Genomic DNA, 27,070 nt, shown 5'->3' with positions numbered 1-27,070 from the left:
CTAGTAAGCCTGCATCTGTGGATGCAAGCTGAATTTGTGAGGTGTTGGCATGTACGGCGCCATTACTCCCGCTAGACCAAGATGGGAGAGAAGCCCGATTTGTTGGCATCCACAAGATCAGGACGAGGGTGTATTTTTATTTGCAAATAGACAACAAAACAACCTTTTTGCAGGTTATACAAACCCGGGCCCCGGGGCAGGATGGCGCTCTGCTATGGCTGCCGATTTCTCTTGATTTTCTTTGAGTTGTACATGCCCCTCAAAAAGAACAAGCGGCTCTCGTGCCATCTCGTCTAACAAAGCCAGAGTTGTGAGTTGGGGACGTGTTCATGAATCTCCATTTGTTTTTTTTTTCCAGATTCAGTTACGGCGAGTGCTTCGATTTAGTGTTTCCGTCTCAACAAAAAAAGCTACGAATTTACGCCGCCCCTGTTTAGCCTGAACAATCCCCCCAACTTGCTCTCCAAGCGTTCATTCGGGAAGCCGCCCGGCGACGCGCCGCTCTCCGCCCCGCCTCCCCTCCCCTCCCCTACCACAGCTGCCTCTCCCTTGCCGCCGCGCAGCTCGGGGCGGTGGCCTTGCGGAGCGATCGGAGCCGCATCGCTCCACCGCCCATCCACCTCCTCATCCTCATCCTCACCCCAGGGGCGCGAACAACAAGGGGCGGTGGTCTCCCCTGGCATCCCCCACCATGCTGCGCCGGTACCGGCACTGACTCTGGTGCTCACCCCATCCCCAAATTAGGGATTCGATGCCTAATGCTCCACTATATCCACTGTTGCAGGTGCGTGCGGGATCTGCGCTCGCTGCGGTCTCTCGCGAGGATCCCCAGACCGATCTCCAGCGAGGTACGCGGCTCTGTTCCCGTTGGGCTTCACTCGGTCTGGCTGTTTGTTCTCAGAGTTGTCTGTTGTGTTAGATAATCGGTTGTTCGTTGGAGCTCAATCAGGACACTTAGAAGTGGTGAATTAGTTAAGTATATTTCTGCTGGCTTGATTAGTTTGGAAATGCTGTTTAGGCTGGTAATTGTATATATGATACCTGAGTTTCTGCCTCTTGATATTGAATTAACCAAGCAAGGATATTTATAACACAAATCTGTGAATGGTGTGTTGAACTGTTGATATCCTTGGTCGCCTGTCGTTGGATGTTCTAGGATTTAGGATGATGGGACAGTGCAAGCTAATAGTAATGTCTACTATTTGATTATGACAGTAATATTAATTACAATTTATGTTTAGTTTAGGTACTACATATTGGGTGTTAGGTATAATGATGCAAGGATTATTTGGAGCAGAATGCTCTGATGTGTGTGCTAATCTCCTTGTTCGTGTCTCTTAGGATCTTTTAAGATAATCACCTTGTTTGCCTGTTTTAGGAGTAATGTCTACTTGTTTGATATGAAAGTGATAACAACCACTTGTTATGTTTAGTTTAGATAGTCCATATTGGTTTTGGGTCTCGTGGATTCTATGTCTAATAAAGGATGGCTGCTTGTGGTTGTTCAAAAGACCTGGTCCCAGCAGATTATTGAAATGCTTTATTTTCTTAATTAGTGTAAAACTATCTTGCTAACATAGGTAGCAGCTCTTCTCTGGTGTGTCTGATTGTTATGATGCCGTTGGTTCTTGTTTTAGAAAGTCTGGATGGAGCTATTTTAAATGGGATAATGTGGTACAATGGAATACTATCCCACCTAGACTAGATTAATGTCACATGTGAACATGTTGTTGTAGGTTAGTTCCTATTAGTATTTTTTTTTTATCTTAGCTTGTTAGGTCCAGCGATTTTGTTTGATTTTCCATGTAGGATACTGATTATAACCTGTTGTAGGTTTTTTACTGCTACTTTCATAAATCTTTTACATAGTATATGTTCAGTGGAAATGAGAAATGACCTTTTTATTGTCCCAGACTCCAACATGCCTTAGATCCAGAAGCAACTCGACAAAGGCATCTCAAAAGAGTTCAACACAGAACACTGCCCCAGGTCCTCAAGAAGAACCTTCTCAGTCAGGAAGCAATGTTTCAAAGCTTGTGCTTGGAACTCTTGTGGTCGGTGCTGCAGCTATGGGTGCACATCAACTTGGTTATATAGATCTTTCATCGATGGACAAGAAATTACCATTTAGCTTCAAGAATCCAGATGTCGCAAAGGTTTATGAAGATTTGAAGGTTCCTTCTGAACAAATGGTTGACCAGACACAAATCATGTCAGAACCTAACACCAAGATTGTTCAAGCTAGTAATAATGAGGCTCATACTCCAAAGGACCTTCCAAATGAAGAGGTGGGTGCATCAGAGACTAGTGATGGGGATCAGCTTGTTCCTGCAGAAGGAAAGAAATCAGAAATCCTAGCCCACGAGACACATCCAGTTCCAGATGAGCATGGATCTGATACTAAACTGCCATCTCAAGATTCTCTGGCTGTTGAGATAAAGCCAGTTGTACTTGATGATAAGGAAACAGTTGAAGTTCCTCATGAACAGCAAACTGATAAGACAGACAGCACAATTCCTCCAGTACAGTCAAACACAACAACAGGTAGTCCTTACAATGATTCCCCCACAGATGTAGATGCAACCAAGGTATAGATTCCTTTGTTCTCATTGCTTGCCTTCTTATCATAATATTTACATGTTGATGGATAGAGAATAGAATCTTCTATTTGCTAGTTCCAAAATGGCATTTGAACAGATTCTATGAGTGTAACATGGATTGTAATATCTAGATGCTAGACCCAGCTGTATGATTAAGTGTCCTGTTTATCTTATGAAATTCTAAAAATTGCAAATGAAACCCTCTTGCAGTTTGGTTTACATATGTAGGTATGCCCTTCATAAGGTGCCGGTCCCATGGTTTGTTGTTGCATAGTTGCATCTATATTTGTTTCTGACTATTTAATTTGGTCAGACAGCTGGCACTCTTGAACAACTTTTGGTAGTGAGCTGGTTTTAATTTACATGACTGTTAATTTGAGAACTACTGGAGCTTTTTTGTCAGGGAAGATCCCACAGTTCAGCTTTCCTTACATTGTCATAAACATTATTTTAGCCTGGACTTCTAAGGTACAGCAGTAGTATCTGAGAGCTCACACAAACACAACCTCACACAGACGCACGCCTCCATGTGAATGCTAGACCTACAAACTACACGCATGCAATGTGTCTGTCTGGAGATTGACGATGTTGCTTGGGGTTTCTTGTAGTTTCAATGTACAAATGTTGAGAAACTTGTCCGTGTTGTCTTGTTTCTGCAATGGTTTATGATGTTGTCTCTGACCATTGAATCAATCCTTGTTCATAGGACCTCTCAGGAGCTGATTTGACTGAACAGAAATCTCTTGCTGAGACATATTTGCTGCAAGATGAATCTGATGTTCCAAAAGATGCAGTAAGTTCAAAGTTCTTATCTCTTTAGACTCTAACAATCTCGATGAAGGACTTTCTATGGACAAAGAAGTAGCTGGAAATAACTTGATGATGACACTTAAATAACATCTCTTCCTTGTTATTTATCTGATTATCCTTTTTTTTCTATGAAAAAACAGGCTGCTAAGGAAACTAGAAGGGATGAAATTGTTCCTGAAAAAACTTCCAAAGATGGTAAAGTTGTACTTGATATCATAGAGGCTATTCATGCTGCTGAAAAGAAGCAGGCAGATGCAGATGCTTACATGTATTCGGAAGAGAAAAGAAAGTTGAAGGTGTGCATTTACAATTTACAATTTCTGTTTTTCCTTGTTTGTGGTCTTTATTTGCTGAAAATGCAAGGTTCGACATTAGTTTACCTTTGTGGTTTACATTATTTTCACCATTTTGTTACTTTTGTAATTGTCATGGATTTTAAGCAATTTGCAAACAATGGTGAAGACTGAAGACTTCTTTATTTTCTATAACAACATATTTGATAGTACTACTTTCTATGTGCTATTCCTTGCATCTTCTCAGGAGAAATATGAAAAGGAGCTGAAGGACACCAGGGCCAGGGAACTAATGTATGCAGAAGAGGCAGCAATTCTTGATAAGGTATGAAGCAGGCATGATTTGGTCCATATTGGGTTTCTTAGATTCCAAAGTGTAGGTATTTACTGCTTTTCATTGCCTTAAACTCAGGCTTTGACTATTATAATATAAATACTGAAATTAACTAAAATAACCATATCATGAGAGAATTTGTTAGCATGCAGCAGTCTGGATACTTGTTCAAATTCTAGATACCACCGGAGGGCAGGAGTAATACTTTAAAGTTGTGTTTTTCCAGTTTTCTTTGAAAAAAGGCACTCTTTAAGTCTAAAGCAAAATTGTCAAAGACCCTCAGTGCAATATGCATTGGTGTTCTTCACTTTATTCAATAATATGCTATAGTGCTATGCAGTGGATCTTGTTTTCATTGAATTTCCGATGAATTATTTATCTTTATCATGTTTTTTAATGATCTCACTGTTCTCAGGAATTGAAGAAAGAGAAACTGAAGAATGCTGCTGCAGTAAGGGAACTTCAAGAAAAAGCTGAACAAAAATTGCGGGATGAGCTGCAGAGGAAGGTGTGTCAGATTTGTTCTGCCTACTATAGATTCTCTAATCTATTTATGCTAATTCATTAACTAATTGACCTTATTTTTGCTGATTTAACAGGATGAAGAAACAAAGCAACAAATTGAAAAGGCTCAAGAGTTGGCAAAAGCTGAACTGGCTGCAGCTGTTGCAAAAGAGAAAGCAACCCAGATTGAACAGATTGCTGAAGCAAACCTCAATGTAAGAACTTTATTCAATATTCTTTAGGGTCTGCAGTGTTATAAAGATCCATTGGACATGATGTCACCCAGTTTAAAAGTCTTGCTTGGTTTAGGGGCATTGTATTCTCAAATTTGGCTTTGCACCTTTGGTATGCAATGCAGAGGCCTGGCTAACTTAAATGCTTATTGCATGCACATGTGGTCGTAATAGTCCTGATTTAGAACATTATGGACTATGTTAGTATTTTGAAATAGATTGCATTATTTCCCAGTCAGTATTTAGCAAATTCTGTCCACGCTCCTTCCCTATTACTCTATGTTCCTTTTGACTGTTTCATATTTCCATCCCAACTCTTCAGCCAATGCTCCTATTAAGATGTTGAAACAGCACATGACTGGACGTGTACAAACAATTTTTTTATTTCTGTTCCTCGGTAGACCACATTTGTACTTCTATAGGTCAAGCATTTGTGACTCTTTATAGATGTCATAATATATGTTCTGGACTATGTTCTTGACAGCACAGCTTTCTCACTTTTTTTAAAGTCTACCACTCAAATACCTTCCCAATGTTATATCCAATACATGATTATTCCAGGCAGCAAATTTAATTATATACGCTCTTTGTGCCAGTATAAATCTTTAACTGCTATACAGCTTTCTCACATTTTGTTTAAAGTCTACCACTCAAATACCTTCCAATGTTCTACCCAGCACATGATTATTCCAGGCAGAAAATTTAGTTATCTATGCCCTTTGTGCCAGTATATATCTTCAATTGCTAGAAAAACAAGTTATCCATAATTTCAGCTTGCTTGTATTTGGTTCTACTCTAACCTTGTTTTTTTGCTTCCGTTTCAGATTGATGCGCTGTGTATGGCATTTTATGCACGATCTGAAGAAGCTAGGCAGAGTCATTCAGTTCATAAGCTTGCTCTAGTAAGTTTCCTTGAAACTCCTTATGTGCTTGCCTCCAAGTTCTAACTATTGAAAGCATAATTGTCATCTTATCTTCTTTTTTCAGATTTCATGCTGACATAATTTGTTATTATCTTGCAGGGCACTCTTGCTTTGGAACATGCTTTATCCAGTGGATCACCAATCAGGTCAGAGGTGGAACTACTGCGTAAATCTGTCGAAGGCATTGACAAAGATTCACTGTTAGAATTGGCTCTTTCATCTCTTCCAGAAGATGTTTTAGATTATGGGTCAGATACACGGATGGAGTTGAAGCAAAAGGTATTTTCATGAATGCATCTTTCCATACCCTTACTGAATATGGAACAAGCTACTGGTTATCAAGATGTTTTGTGTAAGATAGCTGCATGCCTTATTGTTCTGGATGGACTATGGAGTTTGGAATACTAACCGCACAGTACTCAACAGCCTGGATTCTGGTTTTGTGAACCCTGACTAGTTTTTGCAGTCATAATCCAAAGATTGTGAACCACAAAAATATGTCATGAATGCTTGTTGAGAACCATCAGTTTGGCCACCCAAGTAAAATGCCTAAATGACCATACTTTTTCATGTGCAGTTTAACTCCTTGAAGGAAACTATCAGACATTTCAGCCTTATACCAGCAGGAGGTGGTGGAATCCTGACACATGCTCTTGCTCGTGTTGCTTCTTCCATCAAGGTGAATGCTATTGCAATATTTTGTCTAACTAGTTAAGTAATTGGGCAGTTATGACTTCTGTATTGATGTTCGTGAAATATTTTGTGCAATTGCATTTCTGACTTGTGGTCAAGAACTGCCTAGTGATCTGATACAACTGAAATTGATAGTATACCTCATTTTAACTTTAGGGCAGGCACTGTGTTCCTTTACTGCCCTGCCCCTAGTGAGCCTCTTTTAGTCTTAATTAGTATATCTGAGTTGGTGTGTTATCCTTGAGATTTCTAGCTGAGTTTCTAATCATTATATTCTATTGGTTTCCAGATTAAAGAGGATAATTCTGGAGATGGCATTGAGTCCCTTATAAACAGAGTGGAAAGCTTGATTGTGGACGGAGACTTGAGTACAGCAGCCGAGGCCTTGGAAGGAGGGTTACATGGAAGTGAAGCAGCTGAAATAGCTACCGAGTGGGTTAAACAGGCGAGGAAACGCGCAATCGCCGAGCAGACACTTGCTCTCCTTCATGCTTGTGCTTCTTCGACCACATTCTCTTGATTTTGACCATGGTTTTTTCCTTCCTTTTTGTTCAACGGGATATTGCTGGTTTCAGTATTCTGTGCAACTGCATATTTTCCCCAGACCATGCTGCGCATGCGTGGGTGGTGAATGAGAAAATCTGATACTATAGGGAGCCACTCGGTCTCCAGCGGGCCCTGCTTAACTTTCCTCATGTAAACAGAGCTAATAAGTTTTGCCCTGTAGCTACTTGCTGTTCTGACATTGTAGTCGCCACTTAAAGCAATGCCTTTTGGATGCAATTGCAGAATGTAATCCTTTTACAGGCTATAGTGATATCAACTTGTTGGGTTACGTATGCCAAATGATTCTTTGCTGTTACTGTTAGTCATGTACTCATGTAGCCGTCTACAAGGTGTCTAGTCATCTAGTGGACAAATTAGGTACGAGTAAGAGCAGGTCGAAGCAGTAGGGGAAATCTTAAGAATGTTCAGCATTGCCTAAAATGAAGTTACATGCACATTCTAAAAGTCACCTGTTCGGCAAAAGAAATTGAAAAGAATGAATCAAATGCACTTTCTACCTACATTTGAAGATGAATCATCTAAAGGACATGCGCCTCGGACAAGTTATCTCACGCCTAAACCTTCCCAATTCCCATGTTAACATCCAAAGGACATGCGCCTCTTGTCGCTGGCGCCCGGCAGCGGCTCCTGCTGCTGCTGCCGCCGCTCCCGCGACGACGACCTCTCGCTGAGCCCGAGCTTCCCGAACAGCCGGCTCAGGGCGCTCTTGGGCTTCCCGAGCTTGTGGATCTCCTGCCGCATGCTCGAGCACTCCTCTTCCAGCTCCGACACCCTCTGTCGGACCTCCTCCACGCTCATCGCCGGCGACAGCTCGACGTGCCGGCCCGCCGCGGAGCCGTCCTCGTCCGTCGTCTCCGACCCTGCAGCGAATTCCACATCGTCGTCGTCGGTGCTCCGTGGCAGCACGCAGTTGTCGGAGCTGGAGCCCTGGTCGGCGTTGTCCGACACGAAGAACCACCCGGCCACCGTCGTGCGCAGCCGGAGCTGCTCAAAGAAGAGCACCTGCACCACGACGCGCAGCGGCAGCCGCTCGTTCTGCGCCGCGTGCGTGCACGCCTCCAGCGACAGCTTCTGGCAGTTCATCAGCCGGCACAGCTGCTCCCGCTCCGAGTCCGTCAGCCACGGGTGAGCCTGCACGCCGCAGACCACAGGCATTCATGTGTTTGATCATTCAGCTCGATCGATTAAGCTCAATAAGTTTTTCTTTACCTTGAGGTAGATGTCAATAGCGCGGTAGAGGCCGTCGTCGATTGCCCGGGCATAGTCCGGGACGAGCGCGGCGATGGTCTGGAACTTGGAGAGCTTGAGGTTGGTGTCCGTGCCGACCTCCGCGAGGTACCCGTCGACGAGCTTGGCTACCGTGCTGACCGGCATGAGCTCGGCCGAGGGGGCGTCGACCAGCTGTCCCTCGTCCGTGATCTCCGGCGACGCGGCGAACGCCGACGTGCTCGTCATCATGAACTGCTCCAGCATCCGCTGCGCGCTGTCCACGTCGTAGAGCGTCTCCGCGGAGTAGCCGGTGTTGGGTATCAGCAGGTCCTCCAGCATGGCCTCCTCCAGCTGGTTGCCGGCCCTCCTCTCCAGAGCGTCCCGGCACGCCGCGCTGGCGTGCAGGACCGTGGCTGTGCGGAGCAAGCCGAGCAGGAAACGCGTCGGGGCGACGCCCTTCTCGGCCGGGAGCAGCGCGACGACCTCCTCGAGGAGGGCCCTCTGGTCACCGTCCGAGAGCACGGCCGTCGTCGTCCCCGGCGCCCCGCCGCGGCTGCTGCCGTCGCTGTTATCCCCGTGCCGCCTGAGCCCGGAGAGGTGGCGCCTCGCGTAGTGCATCAGCGAGCCGGCGACGTTCTCGGGGCTCATGCCCTTGGACCGCACCGCCGAGATCAGCCTCTTGTACACCGGCAGCCTGAACGACGACGCCTGCTTGTACCACCAGTCCGCGCCGAGGGACCGCGGCTTCCCGGTCGTGCTGATGCCATTCCAGACCACCGTCTCCTCGAGGCTCTTCGCCGTGTAGTACTCCAGCATGGGCCACCCGAAGAGGGTCGGGTCGGCGCAGGCCTTGCTCGCCAGCGAGTCGATGCACCGCGGGACGATGAGGAGGTCCTCGGCGTCAGGGAGCACGGCGTCGCACGCGTGCAGCGCGCACACGGCGTCGTTCCAGGTGCCCAGCACTTGGGAGAGGAAGGCCTCGGCCTGCTCCACGAGGTTCCCCTCGCCGTAGTCCTCTGTCATGGCTAGGTGCTCGGCTGCGCATCGGAGCGGCACGACGTTCCCCGCGTTCAGCTCCATCCTGACGTCGTAGCAGAATATGGCGGCCAGCCGGAAGGCGTCAGGGCCGCCGGGGACGTCGTCCAGCCGGACCATGCACGGTTTGCTGCCGCCGCCGTCCTCGTCGTCGTCATCGCCGGTGGCCTCGTTGATCAGCTTTTGCAGCGTGCCGCTACGGCTGATCAATGGAGACTGAACAAGAAGAAAAATACAGACAGTGTTTAAACGTTGTCGGTGTGCAGAAAATGCACGTACTGAAAATTTCCAAGTTATCTGACATTTGAATGTAGCATAGCATATTATCTGCAAATCTGCAATTCAGGCCATGTAGCACAATGCGGCAAGGTTTTTCCATATTTGAGCAAGCATTATTACAACACTGGAAAATGATTGGCATGATGTGCTAGAAAAGAGAGGGAGGGGTAAAATGTACATGTACCTTGTGGAGATGGAAGGATATCTCTCCTACTTCAACTACCACATCACTTTGAAGCTCAGTATTGCAAATCCTGCAAGGGGGCCATTGTGGTTATCAGCAGCAGCAAGATTTCTAGTGTCAAAGTGCGGAGAAAGTATCAAAGATTCTGCAGGGTTCATCAGTCCATTCGTTCCATCTTCCATGTTATCAAAGACTTCGCTCAGATTTTCTAAAATACAAGGATCTCATTTGAATCTGAGTATCTGACCACAAAAGACACAAATGCTAGCCCTGTTACATGACTCTGAAATAATGTGGAAGTCGGATGAGTTAATTATTTGACTAAATTCAGCAGGATCTTCAATCTTAAAAAAAGAGATTTCATCAGATTAGTGCAGCCCATGACTTGCAGATGTAATTAAGATCGAAGACACTGATGACAGCGTTGCATATACGACGAGAAAACACGGGAACGAATCAGCCGACTGATCTGCTTGCATCTGTACTGTACATCATCTCGAACCAGGAATACGAGCGCAACATAAGAAGAAACAGTGAACACGAGGGAGACAACAGGGCAGAAAAATACCAGGTATTGGGCTCTTGGAACTGGAAGCATTCCGATGGTTCGGACCCGATCACCTTGGTCGCCGCCGCCATCAACCACCCACCCGTTCCGCGCGCCGCTCGCTCCTCCTGCGGACGATCCGGGAAACGCGACGATCGATCAAATTGAGATTGAGTGGGCTGGCGCTGCGGCGAGATTATTGGCGCAAGAGCGGCCAGCGGCATGCACCGATCCGCAAGTATCTGCTCCGGCGCCGGCGGCCGGATCGGCAACGACCCCACGGCCGCGCAATGCGCGGGCACCAGAGAAATTCGTGAGAAGTTTGTGGGAGTACCACGGCGTACCTAGCCTCTGGTCTCTCGGCCGTCCAGCCGGCCGGCGCCCGGCGATCGCCTGGCCTGTCGGCGGCCGCGCAGGCGGCTAGCTGGCCGCCTGCCGCCACGTGACCCGGGCGCTCGGGCGTCGGGCGTCACGCACCGCGCGCGTCGTCACTCGTCAGCCAGCAGCAGCTCAGGAGTCGGGGCGTGACCGTTCAGGTCGGGGCCCGCAGACGAAGCCGACTCAGATAGACGACGCTTCTGCTACTACCTGTTCGTGCCAGCCGAATTGGAAGATGGAAGGTGATGGAACACGGCAGATCGAGCCGAGAGCTCGATGCGCTGGCCTGGATTAGATTGGCCTCGCCGCAAACCGCGCCGTGATCAGTGGCCGATCCAACAGCTAGCTAGCGCCTAGTACATGCGTTTTTTCGTCTCCAACCTCCTCCTACTTGGTCTATGGTCTGCACTGCACTCTGTACTGCAACACTACACCGTCGTCTCGAAAAAAAAAAATCACTGCATACACCGTCGTCCATAGCCGTGTGCATGTATCAACTACCATTGGATCGGATATGCGTCTCTTTCAGAATTGTTTTTCGCGATCCTGCCTGAGCACGTATTTTATTAAGAGGATCTCTGTACTCTCGTTCAGATTTGTTGTTCATCATATACATAAGATCAATCATCCTGCAGAAGCTGCTAGTCTATCACAAATCAAATACACTGCACGTCACGTAACACGGGATTATTAGCATATATTAGATGCAGGAGAGCCGTCAGATTACAGAGTATGGGCGTGTGGCTTCAGATTCTAAGTAAATTGCAGCCGCCGGCGTCGGTCAGGATGGCGCCGCCACGTCGCGGTTGTGCTGGCCGAAGATCCGGTTGAGGAACATGGCCAGCCTCACTCCCCCCTGCGCGATCCGCCGCGACACGATCGGCAGCCTCGAACCGAAGTAGTCATCTGCAAATGGTGCCGCCATTGCACAGTTTCATCAGCATCTATCAGCAGCTGTTTCGGTTCAGAGATCCGCAGAGTCATCCTTTGCACGAACTTACCGGATAGGGTTTCCCCTTCATGGACGCCGCTGTAGGCCCACTTGCACGCCAAGCTTATGCTCTCCGTGGCGTACCTGTTGTATCAAGAAGCACGTTGATGTTATCCACATGCAATGCAAACAGTACAAGCGGTGAAAAAAAATGTCTACTTCGTAATAGCTTCTATACTTGCAGAGTGAGATTTCAGGATTCAGAATACTAACTTGGTTGGGCACGACAGAAGGTCCTCGCAGTCTCCCCAAGATGTTACATCGTCAGACCAGGTACCCTGAAGAACACATCGAGAGATATAGTTCTGTTTCTTGGCTTGAAAGAGTTCCTTAGTCAGCACTGGATCGTCTTCACTTACCTTGGTAAGGTTGTGCTCAAGCTGCTTCCGGAAGGTGCCCATGTCCTTGTCGTAGAATTCAGCGAGAGCTGTCTGTATGATCTCCCTGTCCCACACCTGAAAACGACCAACAAAGATTTCACCAGTGCGGATCGGAATGTGTCATCTGTGCAAGCAAGCAAGGATCGTGGGCGTTCGTTACGTACGTGATGGAGGTTGGATTTGTGCCTGAACCACCGCAGGTCTATGGAATTACCGCCTTGGTCGCTCGTGAACCCCACATGCATCGGCTGCAAGCACACAGGAAATTAGCCACTTGATGGGCTCCATGATCTACTGGCAATGGACTACGAGTTAAGCATGACATGGGATTCATGCTAAGGTGACTGGACCGTGAATGGAAAGGAAGGAAGGAAGGAAGGAAGGAAGGAAGGAAGAAAGAAAGAAAGAAAGAAGTAGCAGGCCGGATTACCTGATGAACATCTCCCATGAAGTGTGACAGGAACAGAAGGGCTTCGGTCAAGTTGTCTGCATTGCAATCAGAAAGTGGTTGGAACACGTAAAGATACAGAACCATTGGTTGAGGTACACAACTAAACATCCTGCTCTGCTTACACTTCCGGTCGGCGCTGCCGTGCTTGTAGTGGAGCAGCTGGGACGTGAAGTTGGCGATGGCGCCGGCGACGCACATGTCCTTGGCGCCATCGGGGCCGTGGCAGTCCCCTGCTCACCGCTTACCATTCCATTGCATTTCATCACAAAAGAAACAGAGAGACACGATGGCCAATCAGCGCCATCGAACTGCACTGCTTGGGAAAACTTACTTGCGTAGTCGAAGGTGCAGGCCTTGTCAGGGGTGTCGATGAAGTGGAGCGGGCCGCTCCACGTGTACTTGTACCAGTGCCTGACCTGGTCCGGCCACACGCACAGCGCCGACAGGTCGCCGCCCACGTCCTCCGGGAGCAGGTTCCTCACGGCGTGCGCGGCGTCAGGCTCCAGCAGATCCTGCAACGCAACATCCCGTTTCAGACTTCCAGCCATCGCCGCCTGCACTTAACATGAGAAATGATCCGATTCACCTGCGCGATTTGGCATGTCAGCATGTGCCCCTCCTTGCTCCACGACCGAGCCACCGGCGCCGCCGACGCCAGGACAACCAGCCCGAGCGCCGCCGCTCGCAGGAACGAACCGGTCAACAGGCCCTTGCCGCCAGAGGCCATTGTTTGTACCCGATCGATGGCGTCACTCGCACAGTAGCTTGAGATGTATGAGCGAATGCCACAGCAGCGCCTGCGGAGATCGAGTAATATAGCCGGCGGAAGGGGAAGGTAAGGCGATGGGCTTGGTTGCGTGCAAGCATCGTGCGTGCTTCTTCTTCAGTTCAGGCTGGTCCTCTTCCTCACCATGCTCATGTTGCTTCTCTTAGCTCCATTGGTTCCCCCAGTTGCTGACTGGCCGGTGGTGACTGCGACTCCTTTTTCGGCGAGGCTAATGCTCAGGTTGCGTCATCTTCTTCTTGGTCTCTCTCTCTCTCTCTTCTCATCTCTCTCTCTAAGGCTGCTAGCTACCACTGCTTTGGCTTGGCATCCCGAGATAAGCAACAAGGACGGGACGATGGAGCCGGCCGGTGCCTGATGCTGCAAGCGTTGCCATTTCGGTGGGTGGGCGTGGCCTTGCAAACGTGCACGCCCACGCAAAGAGTGCTGGGCCGGGCCTAAGCTGTTGATCAAATGGGCCTAGAGGACGGAGCCAGGCCCATCCAGATCCGCGCGTGATGGGCCCATTTCAATCGGCAACCCACCGCACACGACTACACGAGCGAAGCGACCGCAAGGATAATCCGCCAGAGCGAACCTCGCCGGCGGCCGGGAGGTTGGTTGGTTCACTAGCTTGCTGCGGCCGCGGCGATGACGACCACCGGCGGCTGCTGCTCGACCCCCCTCGCGTGGGCGCGGCCTCGCGCCTCTGCCGCCCTGCGCGTCCGCCGGTGTCGCGCGTACGCGCCCGCGGTCGCGGCCGGGGCGTCTGACGTGGCGTTCCACCCGGACGTGTCCCGCGCGGCGGAGTCGCTGCAGGCGGAGTTCCGCGCCGTCGACCGCGCCCTCGCCCTCAACTCCTCCCGCGTCGCCGCTGCCTTCCGCCGCGCCCGCGTCGCCCCGCACGTAACCCACTCGTTACTCCTCTACGGCTGCTCTGCCTGGCATCCGAGCTCACTCCGCTAGTAAACGCGCGTTTGTTTCAGCATTTCGGCGGGTCGACGGGGTATGGCCACGACGACGGCGGCGGCCGGGAGGCGCTGGACGCCGTATTCGCCGAAATCGTCGGCGCCGAGACCGCCATTGTGCGCCCACAGGTTCCACCTTTGACACACAACATTGTCTCGTTTCGCTCCATTCGTTGCTTACGTCTGTTTGACCGAGCTACTCTCTGATGTAATAATTCCTCCATCGGTGCCAGTTCTTCTCCGGCACGCACGCCATTGCCTGTGCGCTATTTGCGCTTCTGAGGCCTGGGCATGAGGTAAGGGACGAATTGAACTGAATGCACAAGTCTTTGCACCTGATTCTGATAGATTTTTCAGATTGATAAATGATGAATTCCTGCAGCTCCTGGCAGTCTCTGGTCCTCCGTACGACACCTTAGAGGAGGTGATTGGCATCAGGGGGTCGGCCAATGTAGGATCACTCAAAGACTTTGGAGTGGCGTACCGAGAAGTTCTGGTCTGTCGATATCTCCCTTAGAATAGATTTAAATGGTTGACTGTGTTGCCTCGTGCTGAGGATAGGTTAATGATGATTCTTCTGTTGTAGCTCGCAGCAGACGGTGGCCTTGATTGGGAAGCCCTTGCTTGCGCCATCAGACCAGAAACTGGATGTGCCTTCATTCAGAGATCTTGTGGGTACTCTTGGCGCAAGAGCTTAAGTGTAGCTGATATTCACAGAGCTATAAGTTTGATCAAGGCAAGATAACTTCCTGTCTGGGGCCCAGCAACCTTCTGTACCTATATTAGCTTTTGTGTGCTGATGGTTTTCATCGTTTGGATCTCTGCAGTTGCAAAACCCAAACTGCATGGTGATGGTTGACAATTGCTATGGTGAATTTGTTGAGACATCCGAACCTGCAATGGTGGTATGTCCTTGATTATCACCATCTCATGAAGGTTAGCTCTACCTCTATTCATTGTGTGTTTTCATGGCAGGGAGCAGACTTGATTGCTGGTAGTTTGATAAAGAATCCGGGTGGAACTATTGCGCCTTGTGGTGGTTATGTTGCTGGGAAGAGAAATTTAGTTGAAGCAGCTGCTGCTCGCCTATCTGCACCTGGCCTTGGGGTAGAATTTGGATCAATACCTGGCCATGTTATGCGTTCGCTTTTCCAAGGCTTGTTTCTTGCTCCACAAATGGTTGGAGAAGCAATAAAAGTAGGTTCTTAATTCTCACATCTGTGACGATACTATATACGCAATTGATGATATAGTATGATCCATAGGGAGGTTTGCTAATTGCGGAAGTCATGTCAGCCAAGGGCTACAGAGTTCAACCACTTCCAAGGGTTCCTCGCCATGATATTGTGCAGGTTAAACAGAAGGCCAACCCTCTTTACAACATTGCATATTGCGCATTTCAGCGATAGCAAGTATTCAAGAATTTTAAGGTCAATAAATAATGAAGACTTGAAAATAAAATCACAGGCAGTGGAACTTGGCAACAGGGAGAGACTCATAGCATTCTGTGAAGTGGTGCAACAAACTTGCCCAGTAGGGTCATTTGTTAAACCAACTGCTGGGGAAACTCCTGGCTATGCTTCAGAGGTGTGTTTGTAACTTTCTATACCTTTCATCATTGCATCGCTCTTACCTTCCTGCTATCATTTGTATTACAATGTACATAAAGTTTATTTCGTAAATTTATTTTCTGATGAAAGACAGACTTGTTCCAACATTAAATGCTGCCCTGTTAAACGAAACAACTAAAGTGATTAACCCTCTGAAATCAGGTCATTTTTGCCGACGGGACATTCATAGATGGAAGCACAAGTGAACTATCATGTGATGGGCCCTTGAGAGATCCATATGCCGTCTTCTGCCAGGTAAGCTGAGATCCTGATTTAACTTTTACTCAGGGTCCTTGCGTCGTGTTTAATCTCTTATTTGCTATGGTATGCGCACAAGTGGTTCCAGTTAGTAATTAATCTGATGCTGAGAATCTTAGCCCTGAGACACCAAATAAAAGCTTTTCTCCTATCTTATACTGGCTATCACCCTTGAAACGTACTGCCGCAGGGAGGAACACATTGGACACAATGGGCGCTTGTCCTCACTGAAGTTCTGAAGGTCATATAACTGTGTGGTGTCACGTTCCTGGAATGGGCAGGCTCTTTTCTCTAACTATGCTTGGTTACTTGAAACTCAATATGATGGAACTGATACCACCAGGTAATCTTCATTACTTGTTAATTCGAGCTTACCTTCTGTTCTTCTTTAGTTTCCACTATTTCTACATCTTAATGTTGTCATGTATTGGTGTCAACGGATCTGCACAATATCAGGTGGAATTCATGGCTTTGGAACTTGGAACCATGTTGGATGATCTTGAGGGGAAGCAGTGGTAGATGAAATAGATACTTGGACGGTCGAGTGGCAATTTTGAAATTCTACGTTTTTTAATGGCAGATTCCAGTTAGGAGGTCAAAATAGTGGCAAATATGCAATTTTCCCTTTTTTCTAGACATTGGCCATGAAGCAAAATATGTAACAAGATACTCTTTTACCCCCCTTTCTACAAAAATGTAGGCCAAGAAAGTAATTGTAAATGCAATCAGAGATAGATACATGCAAACGCTGCTTAGGAATAGTAATTTCCTAGTGTTGTAACAAAAAATAAAGTACTTGGACATACTACTGTTCATGCAGCCCTGAGTATCGGAAAGTGATTTATCTGCACGAAATACGCCCACATATTGTAGCCTCTTGTTCTTGAAGTCAACAGCGAGCACACATGCCTTTTTGTCCCGTGGCCCAACCTTGGCCATGAGGTATAGACAACATCGCCTTCGTTCAAGCTGAGCCTGGGAATGGGATGACCAATGTGGAGCGTCTCCACGCTCCTGAGGAGATGGGTGCCATCGTCATTACCCTGCAGGCTGCAGCGCTTAGAGACTGTAATGCAGAACGCGGGAACTCTACAGTACGCCATCGATGTGTGATTTAAGTCAGACCCGGTATGTCAGTGTCTAGGCTCGTGCATATAGGCCGAGTTCCCTTGGGTTGTCGGACTATGAACATTCTGAAGAAGAGAAGCTCGGGGTTCATGGTTCTCTTCTCTGTCTCCGTTACCTCTGATCTCTCTCTGTGATTGCTCACGTCCCGGATCCTTGCCGGCGGCAAGGGGTCGTTACAGAGACAGAGAGCATCTCAAAATGCAACATCATTTGGAGTGTCTTGGTGTTCTCGACCCGGCGACACAATGCTGCAGCTTCATGCTTCAGTATTCGAGTCGAAGAGGTGGAAGAGGTGCAGGTCCAACTGCCATGGCACCCTCGTGCGGGAGCCGGGAGAGTGAGACTACATAGATATGGTCATCGTCGGCGATGTCGTCGCCGAGCCGCCGGAGGAGACCAACGTTGAAGTAAAAGCAGTTGTTGTAGTCCTCGCAGGTCAGCCGGCGCAACCACGGCGCCTCCTCCCCGCCGCCGGCACGGTAGATGAAGATGTCCAATCCACCGAGGGTCGTAGCATTGGAACCCGACCCGCCCTCCGTCGTCCTCCCACGGACCCGAATGGTAGGAGCCCGATGCTGCAGATGAAGAAGGGACAGACAAAGCCGTTGGGGACACGGTGGACTGGTGTCGCGGACTGGGAAGGGCGGCCCGGGGAGCGGAGGCGTCGGACCCTGAGCAAGGAGCGGCGTAGCTGGATAAGAGGGGGCGAGCGCGACGGCCCTCCAGCTTACCGAAGCGGTTCCCCCGGTGGCCGCCGCCACACCCGCGGCCGAAGAGGATGACAGTGTCATCGCGGGCGGGGCACGGTGACTGTGGCCGCTGACGAGGGGAAGGAGGCCACGGCGATTCTGACGTCCGCAATGCCGAGGAAGGCAATGGAAAGGATGCCTGGCGATGGGCACGGTGACTCTAGCGGCCGAGGAAGGGAAAGAGGGCATGGCGATTCTGCCGTACGCAACGCCAAAGAAGGCAACGGGGCGAGGAAATATCAAATTTCTTCCCTGGTTGAATGTTTGCTTTCCTAAAACACTACACGCAGTAATCAAGGGCTGGTACGGTGGGCGGGTAGAAGGTGCTTCGGTGAGAAAATAGGCGGGAGAGGGTGTATAAGAAAAGAAATATGTGGGGATTAATTTTCTCTCTTAATTGTGCGTGCGAGGGTGCTTTGTACGGTAGGTACACCGGGTGGGTACGTAGAAGATTTCGGTGAAAAAAGTTTTAGCTTTTAGGTGGAAACATTTTTCTTCTTTCAATTTCGTGGGTCTCCACCCCCCTTTCGTCAAATCTTTGGGCTGGTAGATGGACGCTGGGTCTAATCTTGGTGAAAAAAATTTTAATTGTTTCAACTTTTATTGTATAGAATAGATAATTTTTACCAACGGCGGCGAAGCATGTGTGCTTGGGGTGGAGAGGAGGGTGGGTGCTATCCTCTCGTCGCCACGCCCGCCTTGCAAGGCTCCGCCGTGAGGCTGAGGTGAGGGGAGCTCAAGGAGGAGGGCTATTTAACTATTCGCCATCATTCCTAGAGTCAAACATTCAAAAACCATCCTTACGAACACATCTTCAGATTTGCCACTCTAATGCTGAGCTGGACATTATTTTTGCCAATTTGGCCGAGGTGGCACAACGCGGCTGCAACCCTAACAATGTTTGGAACAGAAATCTTGATTGTTGCAACAAAAGAATCTTGGATCAGATCTCTCACCGCAAACTATTTTAACTACAAAGTGCAGAGTACTTTCACATAACAAAGGTACTTTCTGACCTTACCTCTAATTGCCACTGCAAAGATACCTGTACTTCTGCATAACAAATAGAACTAGCTATATTTCTAAAGACATCAGTGGACTACCATATAAAATTTTATTTTTAAATCGAAAGTATAGATGATTAGGCTAACAATTTATTTATAGAGTAATGTGCAACATGTTGGTGCATTTTCTATGCCCTAACTCGAAATACATGATCCCTGTTCTATGGTACCCATGGTTACATGAGTTCTGATTAGTGGATTCAGATAGGTATATGTGTTATAACATGTGATTCATATGTTCTTTCTAATTGGTTTCTACTGCAATCATCTTTACACAGTTAATAATCATAAAGCTGTATTATCATTTACACGCTTGCCTCACAGGTATGGTACACAACCTATCAAATAAAAATATTCTCATAATAGAAGTAACACTGATAACACATTTACACCAGAGCTCTCACACACAAAAGAATTATTTAACTTTGATGTATATGTTCCTGCTACTCCTTTATACAATTTGGTTCACTCTAGTAGATTTGCTGTTTTGAAGTGAGTTCTTCTAATCATAGTGTTGAGTAGACTTTATGCATAGCGCTGTAACAGTGTAGCTCATATGATGCTTTTACATTTCTTTGAAGTAAGTTCTTCTCATCATAGTGTTGAGTAGACTTATGCATAGCGCTGTAAGAGTGTAGCTCATGTGATGCTTTTACAATTTTTTAGTAAGTTCTGTTCTCATCGCGGTGTTGAGTTACACTTGAATCATAGTGCTGTCACAGTGTAACTCATCAAATGCTTTCTCTCCTTTTTTTCTTTTATTCTAGAGGCTAGATTTGAAATCTGCCAGACAGCTTCCCAGCTCAGTGGCGCAAAGTGGTAGTAGTTCAAATGCTACGCAAAGCTCGTCTGCCAGGTCTAATGCTACCAGGGCTCCCACATTTGACCATGTGAAAGCCAAATTTGCCGCCTTTTTCACTCAGCAACGAGATGAAGAATTGGAACCGGAATTCCTTAAATTCCTAAGAGAGTCAGTTTCAACCTGTCTTATTTTTTTAGGCTTATGATACCAAATGAATTTACATCTGACCCATTTTTAAGCAGATACACAGTAAATGGCAAGCAGTTTTATAAGACAGCCGTCATGGCTATGAAGGAGCTGGATTCTCAACAGATGATTGTTCGATTTGCACATGTGTTATCTTCTAATGGTCCACTTGCGACATTGTTATGCAACTGTTTTGATAGGTATTTTTCCGTTTTTCATAGTCAAGTCTGACTGATAGATCCGTCTTTGCCAATATATTTTAATTTCCTATATTTCTTGCAGGATTCAAAGTAATCTTAATAACGCTGCACGCATTTTTATTGAGGATCTGAAGGCGGACCTGAATTGTTCCTGTGAAAATCCAGTTGTGATCATTTATGATCTTCTAGAGCCAAACAGGTAGGATTGTACTCTTCTTTTCATTGAAGAAGCATTACCTGTGGATGGCATTGGAATCCTTTTTTGCAGGAATCCAGTATTGACTATGTTCATCTTAACATATAGTTAACAATATACTATATTTGCAGTTGGATGGCATTGGAATCCTTTTTTGCTCTAGAGGGTAACCATCCATATGACCCCATTGACATTTTCTGTGGTGGCATCCATTTGATGATACCTGAGAGCACCCTAATTGGGCGGATTGTATTAGCAAATTTATTCAGTACGATGTCTGATGCTTTCTGTGATGGTAGAAGTTGGAATGGAGAATGGGGTCTTCCTGATGTCTTAGTCAATCGCAAACTGGAAGTTGAAATTGCCCGTCCATACTGTGAGAGAACAACAATCAACACAATTCAGAATGATCTGACTAGGGGCGCCACTAATGTAATATCTAAATATGTGTTTGATGGTAAACTGCCAGTATTTTTTATGCATCTGGATTCCTCACTCAGAGTATTCTCTTCCAAATATAGCATGACAAAGCTGCGAGAATTCTGCAACTTCATTGCATCTCATCCGGCATTGAAATCAGCATTGGCAAATCTGGCACTCATTGATGGGATTTATTCAGTAAATCAATCCGTGAGTTGGAGGGCCAAAAAATTGCTGGAATCTGTCATTAATGTTCCCAATCCTTTTTCTGACTGGCGCAAAATATTTATGGATGAGCGCTACCTAGTTGATAACAGTGTTGTTCCTCCAGTGCTTACTTCTGTTTGGGAACATGCAAAGAAGAAGATGCAAGATATCAGTGAAAATAATCCCAGTGAAGTAGCTGCAGGAATCCACAAAGACAATGAACCTTGTTTTGGAGAGAACATTGCTGGTGAAGGTAACCCTGAAGACAAAAGTATGTTGCCCTTTGATGGAACCGCTGGAGATGGATTGAAAATCCAGCGCCATTCGAGGTATCATGGTACAAAAGCCTCCATGGTGAGAAGCCGGTCCTTGAATTTTTCTCTCTTAAAGCTAGCTGGACAGTGCTGTTTCCATTTCTTCTGTACTGTACCATAATGCTCACTGTTGATTTCATTTGAAGGATGAATGGGGCAACCAGCAGTTGGGAAGCTTGTCTGAACTTCTGTTGATTAATTCTCATTTTCTTGGCGATGTACTTCCTGTGATAATGGAAAGGATTTCACTTTCCTTGGATGATTTCCACGAAGAGTATGACGATGAGACCTATGATGAGCTGCTACGATGGTAATTTTTGTTTCTTATTCTAGTGTATAACCTCTATTGCTATAGGAATTTGTGGTACATTTCAATATTCAGGTTGAATGAACAACTGGAGTTTTACAACCGCCAGAGTTAATTAACTCTGGCCATGCATCTTCATTTTAATGTAAGTCCATTGTGCTATAGCTGGCAAGTGGAATTGCTTTTATGTTACATAATGTCTGATTAGTATGAATTTGTGTGAATACATGTTTTTCTCCTTAATTTTCCCTTTTGAGTTTATATGTATATAATGGTGAAGAACCATCCATGTTATGGAAGGCCCCGAGGGGCTGTACATAACACAAGACATCCTTACTATAGCTACAGACTACTGTAAAGAGCTCTTGAAATTTGAATGTACACCTGATATTAGTATAAGTAGCAATTTCGTTGATGTGGAAGATAGAGTGACGACCCAGGAAAATGCTACCTTGGAAGCACCTTTTGCTAGCGACGAAATTTAAACAGCAGTTTTTGCATCATATTCAGATGAGGCGCCAATGCTTTTTTCCTGAGTTGTGATGCCCGGCAGCATTCCTCTGCCTCCATCTGTTTGTCTTTTGGTCCAAAAACTGAATGCAAACACTATGCTAGGAGTGCCTATACATTTCTAAAGAAATGTATTTAATGGTGAATCTATGGTCTATTTTTCAGGGTGCATGAGAGGGAAGGATGTATATGCTGAGATCCGATTACCTTCGTGTTGGATTGGGAGGATGAAGGCTTGTCTCCTCGTGTGTTTAGGATGTGAATGTTCAGTGATGTGCGTTTAAGCATGGAACCATCAATTAATGTTTCGTTTCAGGCAGTTTGACTCCATATGAATCGGCTGTGAAGCAGTTAGTCATCTAGTTCTTTGTTCTTGTTGTAACTTCTTAGTACTGTTTGATATCTTAGTTCCTTACTTGAATAAATTTGACTTGTGTGTTTGGTAGGCCTCTTAAAGTAACAGGGTAACAATGTTCTAACCTCGACATTTATAGGGACTACTGGACTAGGTCATTTTGCATGCACTCCTCACTGTACTGATCACTATTCTTTGCATCGATTTTTTAGAGCTGCTCCAATGTTTGAAGACTTGCATCGACTTCATCATATATGTAGATCATTGGATGATCTAATTTCAGCTATTTAGGTCCAGAAAAATACTCAAATAATATTGATTCAAGTGGGCATTTGGAGAACACAGTCGATGGAACTCTTAGCTGAAAACTTCTTCTCAGCTTATAGTGATGTAGGCATGTAGTACTGTAGCAGCACATCTTATCTTACATATTGATTCTTGATATTTGATTTTGGAAGAAGTAGAAGGGAAAAGAGAGCGTGTTTAAGCATGCAGTAGGCCCTTGTGAGAAACTTCCTTTCAATTTTTCTTCCACCTCATTTTGGCAGAAGCATTTTTTGCCCACTGGTTAAAATGGTAACCTGATGTGTTAAACTCACAGTTGTGGATGAGTTTATCGCATACTCATTGATCATGCTATGATATTAGATTTGCTTTCTATGTTTGTAGTGTTCAAGTACACGGTTCTGTCCCCTTTATAGTTCATACTTATTGATACCTACGATGTGTTCTGGGGAAGTACACACTGTTAAAAGAATTGGGATAATTTTTTTTCTAGGCACTTAGCTTTTGGGAGTGTTAGCTCTATGATTTAACTTTGATAGTTAATCATCATTATTTTACCTCTGTGTGAATTCTTGTCGGTTTGGAGGGCTGTTTTTGATTGTATCTTGCTGAGCCAATTAGCTATGTGCATGAATTGTGATAGTTCTTCAGTAACAGCGTAACATTTATGCACGCAGCTCACCTGAACAGTAGTGATCCTTATCCATTTACATGTCATGAAGTCCAATTGTTAGTGACTAATTTTTGAAAAGTTTGATGGTAAACCGCCTCAATTCCTTAGGGAAAGTATCAGTATGGAACTTCCAAGAGTATCTTCTTCCGGTAACGCAGAGCGCTTAGGGCTTGTTTGCTTATGATCATCCTGAGAAAGCTGGCTGGCTCGCGAGCGCATCCAAATAAGCCCATGGAGTGCAGGGTTCGATAGACTTCACGGCAAAGCTGTGGCTTGTCTCTGCGAATAAACTAGTGATCAAAGATGCCTTTAATGTGAGATCAAGAAGCAAATGTAAGCATCGTAGTTAATATTGCCTACGTCTCACGATAACCAGCAAAAGTCAAAGAGAGCCAGGCTTTATACCTCTCTAAGGCTCAAACAAATCAACTAGTAAAATGAAGCATGTGCATCACCTTGGAGCAAGTGAAGCATACACAATGTACCCTAGCCCTCAGACTTTGAGCTTCCTAGTGTCTCGTTCCTCCATTCCTAAGCAAGTTCACTTCCCTTTCCAGAATCGAAGCAACTAAGAAAAGGAAGCTCCAGTTTCTTCACACTGCTGCCACAGCAGTTGTCCCATCCTGCAGTAAACAGCAGATCCTGCAAGGGTGCCAATAAGAGGGTGCGTGCAGAGAGGAGATGGAAGCAAGCAAGTACAGATCGAGAGGCCACACAATGGGCAACAACACCACCACCAAGAAGTTGCCCCCGTACCTGCTGCTCGTGCTGCTGGCGATCGGCGCCGCAGCGGTGAGCGTCGGCATCCTGCACAAGATGAGGGAGCGCCGCGTCCTCGCCGTCCTCCTCCAGGAACGCGACCAGCAGCTCGTGTCCTTCCAAGTCCTCCTCGAGGTATGGATATGACTGACTGTATGAGTTGCATGCATCTGTGTTCCAGAAAAAAGTTTGCATGCATCACAAATTCAGAAATCGTCTTTCTAATAAGTGGCTGCTGCTTGCCTGTTTTTCTTGCATTTGCCGGCTGACTCCGCCAGTCGATTACGAATGCTCTGATTTTATAACCTGGACTATCAACTATTAAGTACTCTTAAGCAAGCTGTTGTGTTACTCCTTTCACTCACCGATTTGCAACCTGTAACAAAAACATTGATGCTCAGGATATCCATTTGAAGTTCTGAAAGAACATACTTGCGCCTCCTACTGAAATGTTGATACCATGGATACATGATAGGGAATATTGTGTCGTCAAGTAAAGATTCGGAGCACTGTAGATGAATATTTGGCCCTTAGATTATTGAGATTCCTTGATCAAACAAGGGTCCTGGACTACCAAGTATTCAAATAATTTCAGGCCCCTTCAGATCTCTGCATTACATGTGGCCACTAAACTAAGGATAGTGTACATGATTAATTGTTTGTAGCTTAACTTGTGTTAAAAAAATGAGTCATTTGAATACCACATCATCAATTCCCCTTTTCATCATCAAACAGATTAAAACACATCAGTGCATAATAGTTCAAAAGTCAAGATCCCACGATAACTTGTGAATTGCCTATACTGCTTAAATTAGGGCATTTTATTTACCAGTAGGTAAAATATAAGAAATAGTACAATCTCATGGAAAGTACAATTCTATTTGCATTCAGTATTGTCATGATTGAGCCATCACAGTGCCAATTTAGGGTGTATGTAGACACAAATTTTGCAGGGATCGAATGGAAACATTACAATTTCCACAGGAGGAGAAAGATTCTAAACAGGGCCCTGGTAGAAGTATGGATACAACAAAAACCGCAGTATTACACTCTGCAAAACCTTATAGCTATCCAATCTAGAGCCGTGCGTTCATAAATTAGTCCATATAAATCACCCCTGAGAAGACTTCAATATTGACACCATTTTGCAGACATACTTATAGCTGGAGGCGTCACGTCACAATTTAGTTTCAAAATGCTAGTAGCCAAATAGATTGGTATACTCAATTGAACACCCTCTTGTTCTGCAAATAGATAATACTGAGATGATGGTCTGCCATAGCTGCAGCAGATTTAGAGCCTTCAATGCGTGTTTTCTGTTGTGTGTTCTATACTTCTATGAATTATTTATCCAGCCTGCCATTCAAGAATATCCCATCAGCTAAATACTGCTATCTTCTTTATGACAGAAAGAAAAGGAAATTAATAAAGAGATGAGAAAGAAAGTGGACGAACTGGAAGCCAAAACATCTGTCCTAAGTATTGAGAGGACAGAACTGAAAAACAAGCTCATGGATTCAGAAACTACCACCACATATCTTACCAACACCCAGAAAGAATTAGAAGCAGCTCTTGTGGAGAAAGAGAGCCATATCAACCAAATGAAAGAGAATGCAGCTGCTTCCAACCCTGATCAGACACCAACTATAAAGGAACTCCTGCAGCAAAAAGAAGCTGAGCTTGACAAATCTGAAAATTCCAGTGATTCCATACCTGCTACAGCAGATAAGAATTTCAACAGCACTACTGCATCAGAGAGCAGCCACCAGGATGAAAGCACTGTTGTGGGAGCAAATAATGAAAATGCAACTTCAGACACAACGACACTTGACAAACCAGAAAACTCTGGTGACCCCATGCCTACTTCAGCAGAAGAAGAAAATTCCAGTATCACTAATGCATCAGAGAACAGCAAGCAGGATGAGGGAGCAAACAATCAAAATGCCACTTCTGACGCTGTGGTACCTGACAAATCTGAAAACACCAATGATTCTGTACCTGCTACAGCAGAAGAACAAAATTCCTACAACACCACTGAATCAGAGAGCAATGATCAAGACAATAATTCCTCACAAGAGCAGTTCTTAAAGTTAACAACTAACATGGAAGATGGTCAGCTACAAGAGAATAAAGATGATGCCAATGAACAGTCAGATGATGCTCCAGAGGGAAATCATTCAGATAAATCTGAGCTTCCTCAGGGGAGCCAAAACCAAGAAGATAGTCAGGAAGCCAGCAAAGAAGAACCGGATGGTGCAAAACAGGTGGAGAACCCTCAAGGCGAGGCCAGTAATCACAGCAGAGATAGTAAACTGCTGGAGAATGAAGATGGTAATGTAGTTGTTAAAGAAGCAGAGAAAGAAAAAAATCCTGAGGGTATGAGCTCAGAAGAAAGCTTGAGTGAAGCCAACAAGAACAAAATGCAAGTAGCAGAACCTGTTGACAATCCTGCAGATATAAGCCCCAGCACATCCACAAATAATGAGGAAAGAAAAGAATCAAGCAAGAGACATAGGAGCAGAAGGTCCAGATCTAGAAGGAAGAGGAGGGCCATGGTTGCTGCCGGCAACAATGACGGAAATCATCAAATGGAGGTAGATGCCACAGCAAACCCATGAAATTTGGATTGGAAAAGCTTTGCAGTACAATGATGAATGAAGTAGTAGAAATACAAATTTCATAAAAGAGTTCTAGAAGAGACAAAAATCAAGACCACATTCATACGCTGAATATCGCTGAAGTGAAGTAGAGAGGAAAGAGAATACTAGTTGTCATTTTGTAGCTGATGGCAGCAAAAATAACAGTTATTTTCATATTATAAATGGATTCCTTCTGTGGACTTGATAATGTACTGTATTTACACTTTTATTTTATGTAAACACTTGCCTGAATTGTAGCCTCTGTA

General features: G+C 45.9%; 5 protein-coding genes across 7 annotated transcripts; 3 read left to right on the top strand and 2 right to left on the bottom strand.

Moving 5' to 3' along the window:
• The first annotated feature begins 372 nt into the window (after nt 1-372).
• Nucleotides 373-7,236, top strand: LOC112899211. Its single transcript, XM_025967586.1, has 12 exons — nt 373-702; nt 785-848; nt 1,914-2,588; nt 3,307-3,393; nt 3,551-3,706; nt 3,951-4,028; nt 4,453-4,545; nt 4,637-4,756; nt 5,599-5,676; nt 5,797-5,976; nt 6,275-6,376; nt 6,680-7,236. The coding sequence occupies exons 1-12, from the start codon at nt 692-694 to the stop codon at nt 6,908-6,910; spliced, it is 1,875 nt and encodes a 624-aa protein (XP_025823371.1). The 5' UTR covers nt 373-691; the 3' UTR covers nt 6,911-7,236.
• Nucleotides 7,237-7,533: 297 nt separating this feature from the next.
• Nucleotides 7,534-10,303, bottom strand: LOC112900878 (BTB/POZ domain-containing protein At5g03250-like). Its single transcript, XM_025969659.1, has 4 exons — nt 10,233-10,303; nt 9,665-9,734; nt 8,167-9,417; nt 7,534-8,088 (listed from the first exon to the last, which is right to left on the bottom strand). The coding sequence occupies exons 1-4, from the start codon at nt 10,301-10,303 to the stop codon at nt 7,534-7,536; spliced, it is 1,947 nt and encodes a 648-aa protein (XP_025825444.1).
• Nucleotides 10,304-11,173: 870 nt separating this feature from the next.
• Nucleotides 11,174-13,455, bottom strand: LOC112901306 (endonuclease 1). Of its 2 annotated transcripts, XM_025970190.1 has the most exons (9): nt 12,998-13,448; nt 12,743-12,923; nt 12,534-12,641; nt 12,391-12,446; nt 12,125-12,208; nt 11,940-12,035; nt 11,794-11,858; nt 11,591-11,664; nt 11,174-11,495 (listed from the first exon to the last, which is right to left on the bottom strand). In XM_025970190.1, the coding sequence occupies exons 1-9, from the start codon at nt 13,136-13,138 to the stop codon at nt 11,371-11,373; spliced, it is 930 nt and encodes a 309-aa protein (XP_025825975.1). In that variant the 5' UTR covers nt 13,139-13,448; the 3' UTR covers nt 11,174-11,370. The 2 variants fall into 2 exon arrangements, with proteins under 2 accessions (XP_025825975.1, XP_025825974.1); XM_025970189.1 differs by having other exon boundaries at nt 12,391-12,641; nt 12,998-13,455.
• A 165-nt stretch (nt 13,456-13,620) lies between these two features.
• On the top strand, nt 13,621-16,829 carry LOC112901305 (uncharacterized protein YnbB-like). Its single transcript, XM_025970188.1, has 12 exons — nt 13,621-14,080; nt 14,161-14,271; nt 14,376-14,438; nt 14,525-14,638; nt 14,729-14,878; nt 14,970-15,047; nt 15,118-15,339; nt 15,408-15,494; nt 15,610-15,729; nt 15,915-16,007; nt 16,201-16,353; nt 16,467-16,829. Exons 1-11 carry the CDS (start codon nt 13,826-13,828, stop codon nt 16,258-16,260), a joined length of 1,353 nt encoding a protein of 450 aa, XP_025825973.1. The 5' UTR covers nt 13,621-13,825; the 3' UTR covers nt 16,261-16,353; nt 16,467-16,829.
• A 2,942-nt stretch (nt 16,830-19,771) lies between these two features.
• LOC112900075 (uncharacterized protein DDB_G0290685-like) lies at nt 19,772-27,066 on the top strand. Of its 2 annotated transcripts, XM_025968804.1 has the most exons (10): nt 19,772-19,921; nt 19,996-20,139; nt 20,222-20,338; nt 20,467-20,767; nt 20,857-21,316; nt 21,423-21,586; nt 21,659-21,728; nt 22,259-22,367; nt 23,964-24,300; nt 25,575-27,066. In XM_025968804.1, exons 9-10 carry the CDS (start codon nt 24,088-24,090, stop codon nt 26,781-26,783), a joined length of 1,422 nt encoding a protein of 473 aa, XP_025824589.1. In that variant the 5' UTR covers nt 19,772-19,921; nt 19,996-20,139; nt 20,222-20,338; nt 20,467-20,767; nt 20,857-21,316; nt 21,423-21,586; nt 21,659-21,728; nt 22,259-22,367; nt 23,964-24,087; the 3' UTR covers nt 26,784-27,066. The 2 variants fall into 2 exon arrangements, with proteins under 2 accessions (XP_025824589.1, XP_025824588.1); XM_025968803.1 differs by having other exon boundaries at nt 20,467-21,316.
• Nucleotides 27,067-27,070: the final 4 nt, after the last annotated feature.

This window comes from Panicum hallii, chromosome 7, assembly GCF_002211085.1.
Source record: "Panicum hallii strain FIL2 chromosome 7, PHallii_v3.1, whole genome shotgun sequence".
In the NCBI taxonomy this organism is placed as follows: Eukaryota; Viridiplantae; Streptophyta; class Magnoliopsida; order Poales; family Poaceae; genus Panicum; species Panicum hallii.
Note: the sequence above shows the minus strand (reverse complement) of the source record. Positions and strands in the feature narration are given on the sequence as shown.